Source organism: Mandrillus leucophaeus, unplaced genomic scaffold (assembly GCF_000951045.1).
Source record: "Mandrillus leucophaeus isolate KB7577 unplaced genomic scaffold, Mleu.le_1.0 Scaffold389, whole genome shotgun sequence".
In the NCBI taxonomy this organism is placed as follows: Eukaryota; Metazoa; Chordata; class Mammalia; order Primates; family Cercopithecidae; genus Mandrillus; species Mandrillus leucophaeus.
In genome coordinates, this window is record NW_012104131.1 from 4,268 (window position 1) to 24,493 (window position 20,226).

The window sequence follows — 20,226 nt, forward strand, 5'->3', positions numbered from 1 at the left end:
GGATGAGTTTGTGTCCTTTGTAGGGACATGGATGCAGCTGGAAATCATCATTCTCAGCAAACTATCACAAGAACAGAAAACCAAACACCGTATGTTCTCACTCATAGGTGGGAACTGAACAATGGGATCACTTGGACTCGGGAAGGGGAACATCACACACCGCGGCCTATTATGGGGAGTGGGGAGGGGGGAGGGATTGCACTGGGAGTTATACCTGATGTAAATGATGAGTTGATGGGTGCTGATGAGTTGGTGGGTGTAGCACACCAACATGGCACAAGTATACATATGTAACAAACCTGCACGTTATGCACATGTACCCTAGAACTTAAAGTATAAAAACAAACAAACAAACAAAAAAAACCAGTAGCATGACAAAAAAACAAACAAAACAAAACAAAAAATTTAGGCAACTCTATATGTCCTGCGGATTAAAAAAAAATACATCCACTTCATTTCTCACTACAAAATTTAAGAATTACCTCAGTTGTCTCCTTCCTCATGGAAAACATGGGCCTACGTATAGCTGTTTACAGTGTAACTACTATTAAAAATTTTCAAGTCTGATGAGGTTTATTACTAAGATTCTCACATTCAAAAATCATTAAATCTCATGACAGTATTTTGTAATATATAATAATGAAATAATGAAATCAATGAAATGGGAAAAAAATTTATATAAGATAACATTTAGAGGTCAGATTATGTGGTTTTATGTAACATCTGGGCTCTACTATTCAGTGTTTGAGGATTTTAAAGAAAACAGAAAACTCCCCACCACAATAAACAGCTGAATAATGCTTCCAACTTAATCTGTGCAAGCAACCAGCAGCTAGTTTATTACGAATTATAACCTAGAAGCAGAGACTCAGTATAAACATTGCTCTTAACAGTTCAATTTACCTGTTGATTAACCTAGACTATTTAATTTTCATTAATGTCTGAAACATTAGAAGATGAGAGGTAGAATATTCCAGCATGATCTCTAGAAATTTGGCAAAAATGCTTCAAGAAAGTAAATAAATACATATGTATGTCTTAAAGATGATTTTCTAAAACATTTCAAAGTTACAGTGTTTGTTAATGAGCAATGAAAATAAATGTAACACTAAAGAAAGGAGATTTCTACATTGGCACCAAAATGAGAGCATTTCAACCATGCCTGATTTACACATCACCAGTAGTAGTATTACCTGCTCAGATCTGTTCTGATGTTGATATTGGTATTGAGCAAAGGTATTATGGGAAGAAGTAATTTCATCCTCAAATTGTTTCTTCACCTTGGCCAAACCACCAGGCACTGTGCACATTTCTGATTCTTCCATCATCTAGGATGATTTAAGAAAAAGGAAAATTCAGCTTTACAGCTGTGCAGGATGGGATTCTCAAGCTATTTTTAAAATAGTTGACATTTATTGATAGGCAGTATCTTAAAAAGATATTCACATACACCATTATTTCAGTATGCCTTTAACAAAAGCTTAATAAACATATTCTTTCTGGGTTGTTTTCTCATTTATCAGTCTTTTGATATAAAGTCAGAAGAATCTTCAAAGTATTGAGTTAATTCTCCTAATCTCAGATAAATTTTGATGTCTGCAGATAAGACCTATTAGATTGCACAGTATTTCTCCTGTAATATACAGACTAGTGGATATTAGAATAATGGACTCAATTTGAACCCACAATGAAGTTGTCATTAAAATCCCAAACATCTATATAGGGAACACATTATTAAGAATAATTTTAAAATCATTTTTACTCCAAATTTTTTAAATTATTAAGGATGAACAAAATAGCCTCAGAATATTCCTTATGTAAAAATATTAATATGAGTAATGAGACTACTTAAGTGATTTTGTATGTATTAAATGACATATTTTGTCATTTAATGCTTCTCCATATTCTGTGAGATATGGACACCTATTACCCACATTTTAAAATAAGGAAATTGAGACTTAGAGAAGTAAGACAGCTTATTACGTTCTCACAGCTAGAACAGAAGTGCTGGCACTGGAATTTCAATCCATATCTGTCTGTCTTCATCACTGGCCTCAAAGAATAGGCAGAAAACCAGCAGTTATACTACTCCAGGATTAGCACACCCCAGGCATCAGCTCTGAGCACTGGCATGTCAGAATCAGGGGACTTTCACATTAGAAGCGTTCTAGTCTACCACTGTCATTTCACAAATGAAAAAACTAATTTCGATAGGTATCATTGGAAGCAATTTGAAAAGCACCTTAGTAGTCCTGTAAGACCTATGCCCCTTCAGGAAGTGCAGAAGTAGCTCAGGCGCATTGGTTTTGATGATTCAGCACACTCCAGAGCCCAGCAGGCAGTCAAGCCCAGATGGGATAACTCTCAAGCAAACAGGCCCCATGCCAGCCTTCCCTCCTCCAGGAAGATTCTAGGTCTCCTTGCAACTGGAAGACTTGGCAACACTTCAAGTAAGAGCAGGTCTCCTGAGGTCTGACCCAGTCCTGACATAACCCTCAATGCCTTAAGATGTCGAAAGTAACTGAGGGCCCAGGAGCTGAGAGGTTTCCATACCGAGGACTGGGGACTTTGGGGTCCTGGATATTTACCCAAATAAGTAGTTTTTCAAATAGATATTAAAAACGCAGTGCCTATCTAGAGGTTTGGGTTTCCCGTACTCCAGAATATTATAAACGAATATTCAGGATTATCTAAATTACTAGCAAATACTCAAGTGGTTGCTTTACTAAGTTAATAATGTTTCCTCATTTATGTGGACTATCAAATATTTCAGAATATGCCTGCTGGCCCTTTGAGAAGAGACGATTGTACTCTTCTATGAACTAGGTATATATTGTATCAAATTTTCCAACAAACTTCAAATGTAAATCCTAATCAATTACTTCTAGTTGATGTATGTTAAGGTCATAAAAATGTACAGCACCCCTTTTGAAATTTAAGATACAGAGAGAAGCGGGAAGGATGAATTAAGGCCACAATATTTATTTTACCCCTTCTGCCATTTAATTTATATAAGTGGCTTTCCTGGATAAATTATATATAGATAATATATAAGTATTAAATTATAGACATTAAGGTAATTATTAAGAAGAACCTTGCTGTTTCAAACAACTATTACGATGTCCCAATCATGTGCAAATTAATCTGGCAAGCCTTAGTATTATGCTTACAACTGGATGCTCTCCTGGTAAGTGCATTTTCACAAAAAGATCAATTCTTATGCTGGACAGGTTGCCTCTCATCTATAAAATGGATTAAAAAACAGATATAGCAGCCTGGTGCGGTGTCTCACACCTGTAATCCTAGTACTTTGGGAGGCCAAAGTGGGCGGATCACAAGGTCAGGAGTTTGAGACAAGGCTGGTCAACATGTGGGAAACTCCATCTCTACTAAAAAAGTACAAAAATTAGCCGGGCATGGTGGCACATGCCTGTAATTCCAGCTACTTGGGAGGCTGAGGCAGGAGAATTGCCTGAATCTAGGAGGCAGAGGTTGCAATGAGCCGAGATTGTGCCACTGCACTCCAGCCTGGGCAACAGAGCAAGACTCTGTCTCAAAAAAACAAAACAAAACAAATACACCCATTACTTTCCTTTAGCACTGCACTTTAGAAACAGACTATATTACACAAGGAAAAATTCATACAGTTGATTTTTCTTTTTTTTTTTTTTTTTTTTGGAGATGGAGTCTTCTCACTCAGCAGTCCAGGCTGGAGTGCAGTGGCACGATCTCGGCTAACTGCAACCACCCTCTCCTGGGTTCAAGCGATTCTCCCGTCTCAGCCTCCCTAGTAGCTGGGATTACTGGCACCTGCCATCATGCTTGGCTATTTTTTTTTTTTTTTTTGTATTTTAGTAGAGATGGGGTTTCTTCATGTTGGCCAGGCTGGTCTTGAACTGCTGACCTCAGGTGATCCACCCACCTTGGCCTCCCAAAATGCTAGGATTACAGGCAAGAGCCACTACAGATTATTTTTAATAGTAGCACTAATACCATCCCTACTACCCCTGGTACTATCATTACGCTACTGCAGCTGCTCATTCACCCAAGTGAGACAAATCTTCTGAAATACGGTTCAGTGGTGATGCTAAGGCTTCCGTGTTCCACTCAGCGTTTAGATGAAAGTTTACACACGAGAGATGGCAGGACTTGCCCAAGAAGCAGTCTGTGGCCATAACCGGGAGTAATGCTTCCTTGCTCAGTTGGGGACCTTTCCTGTGAAATTTATTTCTTGCATTATTTCCTTGCATTATTTAGTGTCATGCTCTAAATGTCCCAACTAATGAATGTCATCATTGACCACATAACTGAAATTGCTTTGTGTTGAAACTTTTTATGTTTACTATTATTCTGTGTTTCTTATTATTTGGCTCAGCAATAAGGTTTGGAATCTAATGGGTATGCTGATAATAATATGTTAATTTGAACACTTAACAGTTAAATTTAGGTAAATACATTACACCGTCCTCAAGTTCTTTTTACAAAAACGGCTATTGGTTTATAGGGTATAAAAGAAATAATATAATTTTGGGAGTTGGACAGATAGTGCTTCTAATTCCAGCCCTGACAATTAAAATCTTGGGCTACAGCTCCTGAACTCGGGTTTCTTTCTTATAAACTGGGCCTAGAAATATTTTTCTCACAGATTTATTGTAAGTGTTAAAAAAGGTAAAGGGAATAAAATTGCACAGACTTGAAAATGAATCTGGCATTTTAATTCATTGTACGACAAGTGTTACTTTTCCCTCTCTTTTAGGGGGCTTCTACAGACCACCACTGTTTCACAGGCATAACTTTCATTTAGATACAACCAAATGCCATCTGATTGAGTCTAAGACAAGGAAAAATAGATTGCCTTTACATGTGTAAATATGATTGAAATATAGTAGATTCAGTTTGGGTCTGATTCTGTGACTTCCAGATTTTGCACTTAAAATTTTGGGCTAATTGTGGAGATACAGATGTAGTCACAGGCAGTTTCCATGATATTTTTGGTGTGTTGGGGGTGGCTTGAACAAGCATTTCATGCACATGATTAAATAAATAATTATTTTGCTTTGCTTTAGATATTTACCAGGATTCCGCTGAGATAATGTATGTGCTCTTCTTTCTCACAGTATTCGCTTAGGGTCAAACCATATAGTATAATATTTATTTAGGGGGCCAAAAATACTTTCTCATTTAGGAAAGTGGAGGAAGTTGAATTCAGTTAGAAGTGTACAAGAGTCAAGAGACTAGGAATCTAGCTTGGCCTCCTCACTACCTAATTTTATAATCTCCTATAAGTAACTTTCTCTTGGTTTTCTTGTCTATAAAGTGTGCAGGGAAGAGAGGATTACTAAATTCTTTATATGTAGACGTTTTCAGATTAGCCCTAAAGTTTTTGCTTTTGTATTAAGTAATGGGATCATTTAGTTTCCTTATGCGTCCAATATAAACAGTCCCTTTTTAAACACATTATAAATATATATCATGCCCTGATACCACTTTTTAAATGTATATTCTCATAGTAACTGGCAAGATCAATCTTCCTAAATCAAATATTGTTTACTAAATAACCAGTCTTTAACTAGGCATTTTCAAAATCAACTGTTTCCTCATGAATCATTTCTCTAATTTAGAACACGAATAAGTTCCTCAATGATCCAGCAGGGGGTGCCATCGAAGAAGACTGGCAGGAGGTACTGTAGTGCCACTGTTTATTTTGGAAGTGATCTAGATACTTCTGTCACTTCTGCACATTCATTCCAAATCTAAGCTGTGTCTAAAATGTATTTTAATGACTATGTGAAAACTTAAATGTCATCTAGAATTGCATTTTTTAAATGAATTTGGCACAATCAGCCTTGTCTCTAAATAATTTGTAAAGAAGCATGTTAAGTGTAGCTATTTTAATACACTACCTTTTTTTTGGCTTCTCTCTCTCTCTCTCTCTCTCTCTCTGTCTCTCTCTCTCTCTCACACACACACATACACAACTAGGCTAATGTGGAGATTATAATTATAAAAGAACTTTCTTATATTCCATTAAGTTGAAGGCCACAGAATACAGAACCCAAAAATTCTTTTGAATATGACTTTATAATGCATTGGCTCTAAATATTAGTGATCTTACTGAATCCTGCAGTTTCCTATAATCATAATTGGTTTAGCAGAGTGTCTACATTGCTAATCTCTCTCATTTTTATGTTGATTAAACCTTTCCTAATGGATTTAGTACATACAGAGACACGAGAAAAGCCAAAGAAATTATACTGCCAGTGAATTTCAATGAACCATATATGAGACCAAGGAAGGTGACATGCAAACCCACATTATTAAAATTTGAAATTAATTCCCAACCTTCCTGAGGAGAATATCTACAGGTTAAGTGATAATGATGATAATAATAACAGATGTATATAGTGCCTTATGGCTTTCATGTAAATTGTCTCTCTGATTCCTCACCAAGACTCTGTGTGGTAAATGATGATCCCCATTTTTCAGCCAAGGAAACTGAAGCTCAGAGAGAAGTTAAGACAGTAGTTCAAGGCCGGGTGCAGTGGCTCACGCCTGTAATCCCAGCACTTTGGGAGGCTGACGCGGGAGGATCATGAGGTCAAGAGATCAAGACCATCCTGGCTAACATCGTGAAACCCCGTCTCTACTAAAAATAGAAAGCTGAGTACGGTGGCATGCTCCTGCAATCCCAGTTACTCGGGAGGCTGAGGCAAGAGAACCACTTGAATCCAGGAGGTGGAGGGTGCAGTGAGCCGAGCCATTGCACTCCAGCCTGGATGACAGAGCAAGACTCCATCTCAAAAAAATTAAAAAAAGGTCAAATTCACGCAAGTAATAAGTAGCACAGTTGAAACTTAAATTCAGATAGTCTGGATTGATTTCACACACTATTTTTGTACTCTTTCTACTTTAGCTCCCTGTCCAGTAGTATTCTTACATTTCAAATATAAAGAGGGAATTGGGACAGACAGTAAGCACATTGCCTAATGCAAAACCATTAGAAGCAGCTTACATTAGCAGAGAAGCTGCGGCAGTCACCCCTGGAAACGGCTGCCTGGTACCTTGCCATCCGCTCCTTCAGGGAGACCACTTCGTGGAGGTCTGACACAACCTCGCCCAGAGCGGCACTGTCTTCTGCAAATCCACTCTCAGGCTTATTAGGGCCAGCAATCGCTGAAAGCAAATGGAGCGTGCTTAGATATGTGTGTTAAGCTTTAAGAAGAAAACAACATCACCTTGTAAATGGTGAAACATTTAAAACATTTGAGCTCATAAAATGGACTGTAGCATTTCACAATATTTTCAATGTCTCATAGTCATCTCCTTCAAGCTTTCAAGCAAAGTTACGAAATGCGTGTATAACAGCATAAAGTTAGGTAAACAGCAAAAATTTATCCCCCCTCCTACTCTTGCAATTATTGTGATGAGAAATATTTAGTAACAGATATATAATAACAATTAACATTCCTCAAGAACTATGTTTTGAATTTATGCTAAATTCTATGTGCATTTTCAAATTTACTTTGCTAACAATCTTGTGAGGTAGGTAATATTATTTTCTAAAAATTTATATAAGAAAATGGAGAGTCACGGCTATTAAAAAACTTTCCAAGGATCACACCTTTAATAAGTGGCAGATTTGAATATGGTTTGACAAAATCTTTAACAAGTCTGACAGTTGCTCCTTTCTTCTCTCCTCACCCCTCAACCTTTAAGGAGATACGTCCAGTTAAAATATGCAAATACTGTTAATATTATAGGCTGTGGATTTTTTTTTCTTTTCTTCATATGGGGAATGTATTACATAAGAAAGAAGAAATAGTATCACTAGAAACAGCTTTGTCAGGCACCCATTTCCGAGAGCCTGATATTTACCCATGAAGCCATCTACTTGGCAAAAATGCAGGGTAGGAGGAATTATTTATCTGGAAACAGTGTAAAAGACTGATTGCACAATCACAGAATAGCAGTTGTTAGAAACAGAATGATCTTAGAGATCATCGAACCTAACCCAATCTAATCAACTCCTTTTAGGCAGAAGAAAACATATGCCTGACTGTTTCCTTATGTGAAAGGAACATAAAGACCCTCCATTGTTCTGTGATTCTCCAAGGCTATTTAGCTTATGTATGCCAGAACTGATCTCAAAACTAGTTTTTCTTATTTAATCTAGTGATTTTTGTTGTCATCCGTCTGCTTGATGGTTTACTATTCACTCTTAGATGGTTTTGATTCCAAAATCATTTCAAGGGTATGACATAGGTATGTATATATGTGCTTTTGTATATGAGTTTATGTATATGCATCACTCATTTATGCATCTCCTGCCTTCACTCTTAGGGCTGGTAGTTTCTGGGGCTTATGGGGTAGGGCTCTTTGTAGTACTTTTTATTTGGGTTGTTATAATTTAATCACTATCAACCAAGGCCCAAATAACCTCTAGTAAAAGACAGCCAAGCTGTTCCCTCCCTGCCCCGTTCTTCCTCTCTCCTCCCTCAACTCTCAGTCCTCACGTTGAACCATCTTATTGAATTGCTTGCTTTTTCTATTAGCGTCTTTAAGATTTATGTACACAATAGCAGTTGAGAACAACTTCTGTGGCCTAGAAAAAATTAAAAATCATTTTCATTTTGACACCTTCCTAGAGTATTTGGTTTTCCATAGAGACTTCTTATTCAGTAAACACTTTCATATATTGTAACTAAAATAGTAAAAATACTTAACATGCTACCAAAAAGATACAAAGCATAAAGGAATAAGACATTGTATTATATGAATGCTGATTGTACAACACTGATTATATTTACAACAAATGCCAGTTATCTTTGAAATTCACCTGTCATCCAAAACCTCATAGCCATACAAAAGACTCCTCCACTTGATTCTGATAAAAAGAGATTCCAACAAATCACTGAAAGTCTTTCACATGCCGAGGAAAAGCTCTTTATTTTTCTCTGTGGATTATCTATCTGCACAGATGAATTCAGTTTACATTCAACTGTGCTGTTCTTACTTTGATGTGAATGAATGTCATATAGATTTTATTGAACATAACACCCTAAAGTTCTTCCACATTAAAATATAAATTTTATTTTGTGTGTTATCCATAAAAGATGCCATTCTTTTGATAATCTTAATAGAAGTTCAGGCTTTTTTTTTGGCTAAAATTTACAAATAGTATTTAGCTTTCAAATATTTGATTTTTATCATTTTTTTAATGACAAAATGCCCAACATTATTTGTCAAAAAGAAATCAGTGGGCTGAGTATTGAGATATTTGGATTCCATTGCTCATGGCCTTTTTGGATGATCATAGAAAAGACTTTCATTCTTTTTTTCTCTCTCTCTGTCACTACTCCCACCGCCGCCCTGCTTTTCCCTTATCAGCCTATCAGTGACTGCATACTCAGATAGGGTCTCAGATTAGAAAAATTACCTTGAACCAATAGGCTGTATCCACATTATTTCCTAACCTTCTAAGTCAATATCTATCAATTTATTCATATGAAAAATGAGGTGATACTTCCTGCCCAGTCTACTATAATGCAGTGCGCCTGCAGCTGATAACACCTGATGTAAATTTTTAGGGTACGTAAGTCAGCCCCTTCTTTAGGGATGTGGGGGATAGAAGAGATGAACATGAGGTGCCTGGCCTCATAGTACTCAATTCCACATGTCTTAGAAGCAATTGAGTTTGGAGAGCAGTATAAATGAGCTGACGGTATTATTTAAAGAAAAAAGAAAGTTAGAGGAACAAATAAAGATGCTTATTGTCATACAACACTTGTGGAAAAATAGGGAATGATAAAACCATTAAGCGTGCAAGTCGGACAAGAAAGGAACAAAATAAAAGGCTAAAGTACTCTGTGTAAAGGAGGAAGGGAAAAATTAAATTTTCAAATGACTATTTCTGTTAGAAAGCATTATAAATATTAATATCACAAAATCATTTTGTTGGAGTTTCTGTCTCTGAGGATTAGAGGTAATTTATTGTACAGATGAGTAATCCAAAATCCGAAGAAGTTCAGTGAATTCTCCCAAATCTCGAGTTAATGGTATAGCTGGGCTTAGAATTCATTGCACACTAAACATAGAAAGCATGCATTTATTCACATATAAGAAAATAATTTATAATCCATTCAAAACATTCATTCTTTGTGTAGTAAAACACATCCCACAAAGCAGAAAAAACATATAGAGAAGCACTTTGAAAGAAAATAAAACAAAATAAATACAATCTATTATCATGGCAACTATTAGATAACAAGGATAATAATGTCTTTTATAAGAGTTTTGAGGTTCTTAGAAAAAAGATTTACATTTTAATTTTGATATAATATAAAAAGTCATGTACTATAGATAGATCCAACTTATGCCCATTTCTACATTCTTAAATCATGAGAAATTGTGTGACTAGAGATATTTTTTCTCAACCACCAAACATATGCTTTTCTTCTGCAGTTTTTAAAAACAAACTAAATCTATTAATAAAATTTGACCAGGTTACAGAAATTCATTATGCCTTTCTGAATTTTACTTTCAATGGAGAGTCTATGTTTAAAACATTTAAAAAACACACAATGGTACAATATTTATAAGCCAGAACACTCTTCCTTTCTTGAACGATTATTCACATGTCACATGTCTGCAGTCTGTAACAAAAGGATTGAATAGCGACCCCTCTGTGTTTCCTTGAAGTTGGTAAGATGTCAGAGACAGAAAACAGTGAGGAATAGTCAATGTAATATAAATTCTAGAATTTTCTCCTACTTTTATAATTTATATAATCAGAGAAAGAATTCTTATGGATATGCACAGATTAATATATAGAATTATTTCAAAAGGATCATTGATAGATTTGTTATGAACCATCCTAAACTAGCTGTACAGGAAATTTCAAATTTGCAAGTCAGTGATTTATAAAAATGATATGTTTTTACAACATTAAGAAGTGAAAAATCTAACCTCATTTCCTATTAAGCAATCATCCAACAATCTGAAATAAGTTATAAATATGATCCTAAAATTTTCGTAGAGTTACAATTTGGAAATAAAGGTCAATGGTTTGATACATAGAGCTAGGGTCAATGTGTTGCTCAAAAATACTGTCAGATCCTGAAAAAAAACTATGCAGAAGACACCTACTGTGTCTGGGTTCACAATCTTATTTTGTGATTGTCACAATCTTATTTGACACAATCTTTGTCACAATCTTATTTCTAAAGCCAGATAAATGTAAATATTTCCTATTACTTTCAAAATATGAGAGATACATTCTTAAATTGTAGTTGTGGAGAGTCGTATGGAAAAGATGACTGTGTAACAATACAATTGACAATATAGATGAGAGATATATTAATACTAGGTGCTTCAAAAGTGGCTAACACATTGCTTAAATTTGTGCGAGTCATCTCATTTATTTTCCCTTCTGCCTTCCCATTGTGGACAATGCAAAAGTCTGCAGAATAAAATGGAAAGCACTTTGAACTCCTTATTTCTTTCAGAGACTACTTGATAGTGTCTAGGTTGTGAGGCTGATATGATATGAACCATGTCTGATTTTTAGCAGAGACTTGGCCAACGTGAAATCAGAAGACAAGACATTTGCCAAAGATGAGAAAAGAACTAAAGATATTCAAGCATTTTGAAAAATTAAAATACACATTGAAGGCAGTAAATAGGATAATATATGCTACAGAAAAGAAAATCAATAGCATATTAGCAGCAATATGAAATATGGCAAAGATGGAAAACAGAGGAAAATCCATACTACAGGCATTTCAATGTGAGGATGGGGAAGTAGGTAGAAGAAATAAGATATACTAGAAGAAAAAAAATTGCCAAAAATGAAATTTGGGCATAGATTGAAAATATTTACCACAAGCCAGGAATAAAGTTAACTTAAACATACCAACATATTGGCAAATCCTGGTGAACATTTTAAGTTCATGGAAAAAGAAAAATTCTATAGTTATCCAGATACGTGAAGAGTATCTGTAATAAAGAAACAAAATTCAGATATCCTTAGATATTTCCTTTACAATGCCGAACACTAAAGGGAATTACAGAACCAGTTACTGGTTACTGAAATTTTAGTTTTGTGAACCAGGGTCTACATGGGTCCAAGTTGATAACCATGTGAGAAGACAACAAAAAGTCAAAAACAGACCATATAATAACAAAGGCAGCCCAAAGGAAAACGAAGGCCCTCAAAATATAATAAGGTAGACGTAAAAATAGTTGTATTTATTTATTTATAACTAAAAGTATTAATCATAGAAATATTCAGAGGTCAAATTTCACATCGAAGGATGAAAACAAACAGCCTAACGATGTACCATGTGCAATAAATAGATGCAAAACAAACCATACAATTTAAAAAATATATTGAACAATAAATTACCAGGCAAATATAAATGAAGAAAAGTCATCATTACTATGCTATCTTCACACAAAGTATCCTTAAAAACAAATTATTCATATATTAAATGAGATAAAGGACCATTCCACAGCTAAAAGATACCATCCCACTATGAAGCTGGAATAACTGTGGACCACTACGTGCTAATTAGCACAGTACAGCAACAGTAAAAGGCCATTAGTAACAAGGAAAAGGAAACCTTTATGGGAAAATAATAGCTGCGGGTGACTTTACCATATCTTTCTACATATTGCCAGATGAAAGCTCAGAAATAAATGATTTTGAATTATATAATTGGTTACATAATTATATAATTGACAAGGTTTATATAATTAATTATATAATTGATAAGGTTTATTTATATTCATTCTCACTAAACAAATATTGATACTCTACAAAAAGCATGAGATACTTTCACTATCTTTCAGGGCTTTCAGTATAGTTGATACTTTCACTATCTTTCAGGGCTTTCAGTATAGTTGGAGAGACAGGGTATTATAGCCAGTGTGTAATGGGTTTGTTCCAGCTGAGTTGGAAGCCTACAGCAGGGACATAATCCACCTGGCTATGTTAGTGAGGCAGGCGTCAGGGAAGGCATCTGAAAAGTAGAACATCTGTACTGAATCCTGAGGGAGTTGGCCATGTGAATATGTGTTAGAGAGAAAGATGCAGAAAGGGGATGAAACTGCAGCACTCTCAACAAATTGTGCTGGGAAAAACTGGGTAATGATTTGAGGAAAATATTAAGAGATCCCCACCTCACAGCATATTGCAAGTGAAATACCAGATGGCTAAAGAGTTAAATATTTTTTAAAATTATGAATCTTTAGAGAAATACAAGTAGTTCATAAAATGGTTTCAACTGGACTTTATAAGCATAAAAATTCAAAGTAAAAAATATTTTCAGCAAAATTTATAAGAGAAAATAAAAATTAGAAAAGGATAATTTTAATAAATACACATATTTATTTTCATTAAAGAACACTGACGGGCCAGAAAAAAATGCTAATATTGAATAATGGATAAAGAACTTCAAAGAATGATTTACAAGTGAAAACTTCATAGCAAATATTTATAAAGTGCTTTCTATGTGTCAGAATATGAATCCATTTAATACTCTCAATCATACTAGGAGATAGAGGCTATTTTATTTTTTATCTCTATTTTACAGATAAGGAAACAGTTTCTAAAACCTGCGCCAGTTCAGATAGCTGGTGAGTTTCGGAGCTGGGAAGGGAAGCTCAGCAATCCGGCCCCAGGCTCTGTGACAACTCCAATTCTGATGCTACCTATGCTACCTATTAAGAAGGACAGGTGTTCAACAACAAACAAAATCACCATGCTCAGTAAGCAAATGAAGGAAAAGTCAAACAACAAAGAGATGCCTTTTTCTGTTAGGAACAGACTCATACCACACATAAAATAAAAATATCCATAATATTCCCAGATGGCTAGTCCAGTGTATTATTGTGACACAAAAGAAATTCTAAGGTTAACAATAATCCAAACTATTTAGCAGAAAAAACAGAATGTATTATTTTTTCTTTGAAATATGCTAAAATCAATGTAATCCCACCTAAGAACCAGGCAAAGTTTGCTGGTGAGCCCCATGGAAGCCTGCAAAGCTGAAGTGATCATAGATACCAGCTTCAAGAAGGCAAGCACATTTCAGGTGACACATCAATAGCTTTGCTACTTTATTCTGGATGCTCATTTATAAAGAAGTCAACTGTTTAGTTCTTGAAAACAAATTGATTTAGAACTACATTGGGAGAGTGATAAATTCTGTCAAACCTAAATACATGATCTATAACCCTGCTTGAATTTGTGTGCAGGGTATCATACCAATACACATATCATAGGCTGAGAGCCATTAGCATGAATAAATTTTTCTATAATTCTTAATATTTGCAAATCCCTCAGCTAATAATAAAATTCATCTCTTTTAAGCATTCAGAATGCTATTGCCAAGTAAAATTTGTAATCAATTTGAGTTTTATATATTCTTATCCTCATTTGAATATTATAAAACCAAGAAATAGATGGAGAATAAAATGAAAGCAAGTGTACAGCACAGTCCTGTATTAATTCAGAGTTCTTAAAAAAACATGGAGAAGAAGGGCGAGGGAATAAAAATGAGTGGAAGTAAGCACAAAAACCATCTTGTAGCATTTTTTCCAGCAAATAAACACAGTGACTCAGATTCCATTTCTCAAACTAACCTCCCTGTGATCCTATTCCCCCAAAATGCATTGTGTTATTGTATGTGTACTTGTCACCTTCCCAAAAATCCATCCATTTATGTGATTATTTGGGCTTTATACATTAACAAAAGAAGATCTCTCATGGTAATAAAAAGGATTAGTTCTTGCTTTCTTACTAAGTCTGTCCTAGCTAGTATTCTCCTGGTTCACCAGATACTGGAAGTGATTCTTTAAATCCAGTTGCCTGTTAGAGGAAGAAGACAAAATTTAGCATTGTAGGAGACAGAACATTGGTCCCCCAAAGATGTTCACATCCTAATCTCCAGGATCTATGAATATGTAACCTTACATGGCAAAAGAGATTTTGCAGATATAATGAAGTTAAGGATTTTGAGATGGGAAGATTATCCCAGGTTAACCAAGTGGGTTCAATGTAATCACAAGGGTCCTCATAAGTGAAAGAGGGAGTCAGGAGCATTAAGACAGGAGATGTGATGACAGAAATGGGAGAGAAAAGAGATTGAAGATTCTACACTGCTGGCTTTGAAGATGGGAATAAGGTCCACAAATCAAGGAATACAGGCAGCTTCTGGAAGTTGGGAAAGGCAAAGAAGCAGATTCTCCCCTACAGCTTCTGGAGGAAAGTTGGCACAGCCAACACTTTCCTTTTCTCCCAGTGAAACCCACTTTGGACTTCAGACCTTCAGAACTGTAAGAAAATAGATGAGTGCTATTGGAATCTGTTGCATTTTTTTGGTAATTTCTTGCAGCAGCAACAGGAAACTGACACAAGCATTCACTGTACACATACATATGTCTGTCCAAGTCACAAATTGCTACATACTGGACACTTTTAAATGCATATTTCAGTTCCTGCTCCCCAAATTGCACAGACACATAAATATACAAACCACTATGTGATGGAGCCATCTCTGAAGTTACTCTTCATGTTTCAAAAAACAAGTGTCCGCCTTCCTGATAAGACTCAGTTTAAGTGTCCATTTAGATTCTAATCTCTCTGAATAATAGGACTGTTATTTATAAATGCTGTCACTTCTTTTTCTATAGACATGTCCTGTGTCTTTTGCAGCTCATATCATCTCACGGGAAGTACTTCCAGTACTACAGCAGTTATGAATTAAGAAAATTTAATCAGAAGTTAGGTAATCATTAGTATAAAAATGTTGCTAGTTTGGGCATATATGAAAATCTAATCATACTGCTATTAAACATGTTTAAATTAATCGTTTAGCTTAGAGATTTGGCCAATTAAAAAAATCAATAATTGAATAAAATGACTTAAATTTCATTGAAATAGTCTAATAAAATAGAATCATTAAAAATGCCTGTAGAGGGTACATATTTTTACAGCATAAGTCTCTTGTTGGACATTTCTCTCAGACTTATATTACATTATAATAATGATAGCTATCAGTTAATGAATATAATGTGTTAATTATTTTACATGTATTATCCCATTAATTCTCATAAAAACCACATATGATGGGTGGTTTATTCCCATTTTAGTGATGAGGAAGTAACACTCAGAAGATATCGTATAGTAAGTAGCTGAGCCTGGAGTTGATTTCAAGTATTTCTTTAAACTTTAAACTCTACACAGTCTCTTATGTAAATATATTTTCATGAAAATATAACATTTTTATTTCGAGGTAAATTTTTAATTAAGGGAATGAAACTTGTTTTCTGCTTCTTAAATATATGCACAGAAATCCTTTCTAGACATTGACTTCAGCATAATCTAAGGATAAATCAAAGGGAAGCAAATAAGCTGAATATCCACAGCTATCAGTGACTTTTTTTCATTCTTACAAGCTTGAGTTTAGAATTAGAAATCAAAGCAAACCCCTCAGCTATATTGCTTTGGTCACTATAGACATCAAACTTGAGAAGGGGTTAGGGATAGGTCCAACTGAACAGAGAAGAGAATAAACTTGACTTAAGGAAGGGCAAATGCAAAGCAGGGGCCACTGGTCTCATTTTCGAGTGATCTATTATTCTCCAGAGGATGGGAGGTGGTGTCGCACTTTAATCCAAATGTCCCCTTGTCTCAATCTTCGTCACAGCTGTATACTGAAGGTATATGGTACCATTCCTGCCCTTCCTTCCCTCCTTCCCTCCTTCCCTCCTTCCCTCCTTCAAAGGCAAAGAAGCAGATTCTCCCCTACAGCTTCTGGAGGAAAGTTGGCACAGCCAACACTTTCCTTTTCTCCCAGTGAAACCCACTTTGGACTTCAGACCTTCAGAACTGTAAGAAAATAGATGAGTGCTATTGGAATCTGTTGCATTTTTTTGGTAATTTCTTGCAGCAGCAACAGGAAACTGACACAAGCATTCACTGTACACATACATATGTCTGTCCAAGTCACAAATTGCTACATACTGGATACTTTTAAATGCATATTTCAGTTCCTGCTCCCCAAATTGCACAGACACATAAATATACAAACCACTATGTGATGGAGCCATCTCTGAAGTTACTCTTCATGTTTCAAAAAACAAGTGTCTGCCTTCCTGATAAGACTCAGTTTAAGTGTCCATTTAGATTCTAATCTCTCTGAATAATAGGACTGTTATTTATAAATGCTGTCACTTCTTTTTCTATAGACATGTCCTGTGTCTTTTGCAGCTCATATCATCTCACGGGAAGTACTTCCAGTACTACAGCAGTTATGAATTAAGAAAATTTAATCAGAAGTTAGGTAATCATTAGTATAAAAATGTTGCTAGTTTGGGCATATATGAAAATCTAATCATACTGCTATTAAACATGTTTAAATTAATCGTTTAGCTTAGAGATTTGGCCAATTAAAAAAATCAATAATTGAATAAAATGACTTAAATTTCATTGAAATAGTCTAATAAAATAGAATCATTAAAAATGCCTGTAGAGGGTACATATTTTTACAGCATAAGTCTCTTGTTGGACATTTCTCTCAGACTTATATTACATTATAATAATGATAGCTATCAGTTAATGAATATAATGTGTTAATTATTTTACATGTATTATCCCATTAATTCTCATAAAAACCACATATGATGGGTGGTTTATTCCCATTTTAGTGATGAGGAAGTAACACTCAGAAGATATCGTATAGTAAGTAGCTGAGCCTGGAGTTGATTTCAAGTATTTCTTTAAACTTTAAACTCTACACAGTCTCTTATGTAAATATATTTTCATGAAAATATAACATTTTTATTTCGAGGTAAATTTTTAATTAAGGGAATGAAACTTGTTTTCTGCTTCTTAAATATATGCACAGAAATCCTTTCTAGACATTGACTTCAGCATAATCTAAGGATAAATCAAAGGGAAGCAAATAAGCTGAATATCCACAGCTATCAGTGACTTTTTTTCATTCTTACAAGCTTGAGTTTAGAATTAGAAATCAAAGCAAACCCCTCAGCTATATTGCTTTGGTCACTATAGACATCAAACTTGAGAAGGGGTTAGGGATAGGTCCAACTGAACAGAGAAGAGAATAAACTTGACTTAAGGAAGGGAAAATGCAAAGCAGGGGCCACTGGTCTCATTTTTGAGTGATCTACTATTCTCCAGAGGATGGGAGGTGGTGTCGCACTTTAATCCAAATGTCCCCTTGTCTCAATCTTCATCACAGCTGTATACTGAAGGTATATGGTACCATTCCTGCCCTTCCTTCCTTCTTTCCTTCCTTCCTTCCTTCCTTCCTTCCTTCCTTCCTTCCTTCCTTCCTTCCTTCCTTCTTGCTTCCTTCCCTCCCTACCTCCCTCCCCTCTCCCTCCCTCTTTTTCTCTCTTTCTTTCTTGACAAAGCCTCACTCTGTCACCTAGGTTGGAGTGCAGTGGCATGATCTCAGCTCACTGCAACCTCTGCATCCCATCCCGGATTCAAGCGATTCTCCTGCCTCAGCCTTCGGAGTAGCTGGGATTACAAACACCCGCCACCACACCCGGCTAATTTTTGTAGTTTTAGTAGACACAGAGTTTCACCATGTTGGCCAGGCTGGTCTCAAACTCCTGGCCTCAAGTAATCTGGCTGTCTTGGCCTCCCCAAGTGCTGAGATTCCAGGCATGAACCACCACACCTGGCAGGTATATGGTACATTTTCCTCTTAGGGCTTTAGTCATGCATTCTCTAAACATCTACTTCCCATCCACCATCGGCTAGGCACGGTTGTCAGAGCTGGAGACAAATTAATCACCATTATAGTCAGTCATGCTCCACTTGAAGAGATAAAAAAAGAATAACACTAGAAAGATTCTCAAGAAATACAGTATTGATCTGACCTTATTTCTAAAAAGATAAATAGAATAGGTTTTATGAATGTATATGACATGTAAAGTGTTAGTTTATCTGTGGTTTTGGCACTAGGCCAAGAACCACCAATTTTTCACCAATAAGCAACGTGAAAGTCCACTGAAAATGTAAAGTTCATGAAAATCACCCTAGCACGTCACACTGTAGAGACAGATTTGCTCTTTCCACCCCGCCCCCTTAATGGTTCCTCATGTTTTTTTCCTGCTCTGTGTTTTTTAGGTAAAATCATGAAATCGTCATTCAAAGTTACTCACTTTTAAAATTTCCTATGGGGCCTTTGAGAAATGGGCTTGGCACGGTGAACACTGGCCATGACCCAGACCAGCCCAGGTGATTACTAGGCCAGTCTTTCAGTCCCTGCTGCTTGGTGGTTACCTACCAAAGATAAAGAGAAGGAAACTGTATCCTTCATTGATGGTTCATTCTACTGTTACTGTGCTAAGTACCCACGTGTTGAAAAACTCAACATTGTGACGAAAACCCCTACAAATATTGTTGTTTGGTCAGTTTGAATATGCATCTCCTTTCTATTTAATTTCAGCACTCATTCTATTTAAACTAGTTGCTATCCTATTATTTCTAAAGTCTCTGTTTTAGAAAATCCTAAAATTTCATACATAATTATCTTTCTTACAGAATTGCTACCTCTGTGACATAACTTTTTTTTCTGACCCTGATTTTCTAATGTATCCCCTTTTCATTGCTACCGCTTCATTTGTGCTTTTCCTTTTCCCAAACTTCCCTGTGATTCTCAGCTTTCCAGATCCTCCTCTATGTGTGGTTTAGTTACTAGGGGTCTGTGCCCTTGTGGGGAGAATTTCATCTTCTTTCTGGTTGTCTTAGCTAGAAAGAGAACTTGAGAAATAGCAAGCAAATGTGCTCACCCCTCAGCCATGGAGAGACAGTAGGCAGGCTCCGTCTATGATTAATAGCAAGCGTGCGTGTCTCTAAGAAACTGGTTAAAATATCCACTAATACCCCTAAAACCATAATGGCCTCCAGAATACACAGAAAGTGATTTAATTCTGGGTCAAAGCAGTGCATTGGTAGATGGGGATGACACGTGCATACGAGATTAAAATCTTTTTCCTAAAATGATCAACTTCTTTCTTTCACAGATTTTGTAAAATTCCATATGAAGCTAGGTCATGTGTAGTGAACTGTTTTGTTTAATTTCAAGTATGCTGTTGGCATTCAACAGAACAAAAGTATGCCAAGGTAATGTAATGGAGATGGAGCTTTAATAATTTGTAGCTTTGAAAAGTATCTTCCTGGCAGGC

General features: G+C 35.8%; 1 protein-coding gene across 1 annotated transcript in view; it reads right to left on the reverse strand.

Annotated features, from left to right (window-relative positions):
* Nucleotides 1-1,193: 1,193 nt before the first annotated feature.
* Nucleotides 1,194-20,226, reverse strand: part of LOC105547421 (xin actin-binding repeat-containing protein 2-like) — a gene marked incomplete at its 3' end in the record, with an annotated part of 164,132 nt that continues 145,099 nt past the window's right edge. Inside the window, exons 3-4 of the mRNA XM_011991009.1 lie at nucleotides 7,013-7,173; nucleotides 1,194-1,328 (exon numbers count right to left, since the gene is read on the reverse strand). Coding sequence (XP_011846399.1) covers nucleotides 1,194-1,328; nucleotides 7,013-7,173 — 296 coding nt within the window. The remainder of the gene's footprint in view (nucleotides 1,329-7,012; nucleotides 7,174-20,226) is intronic.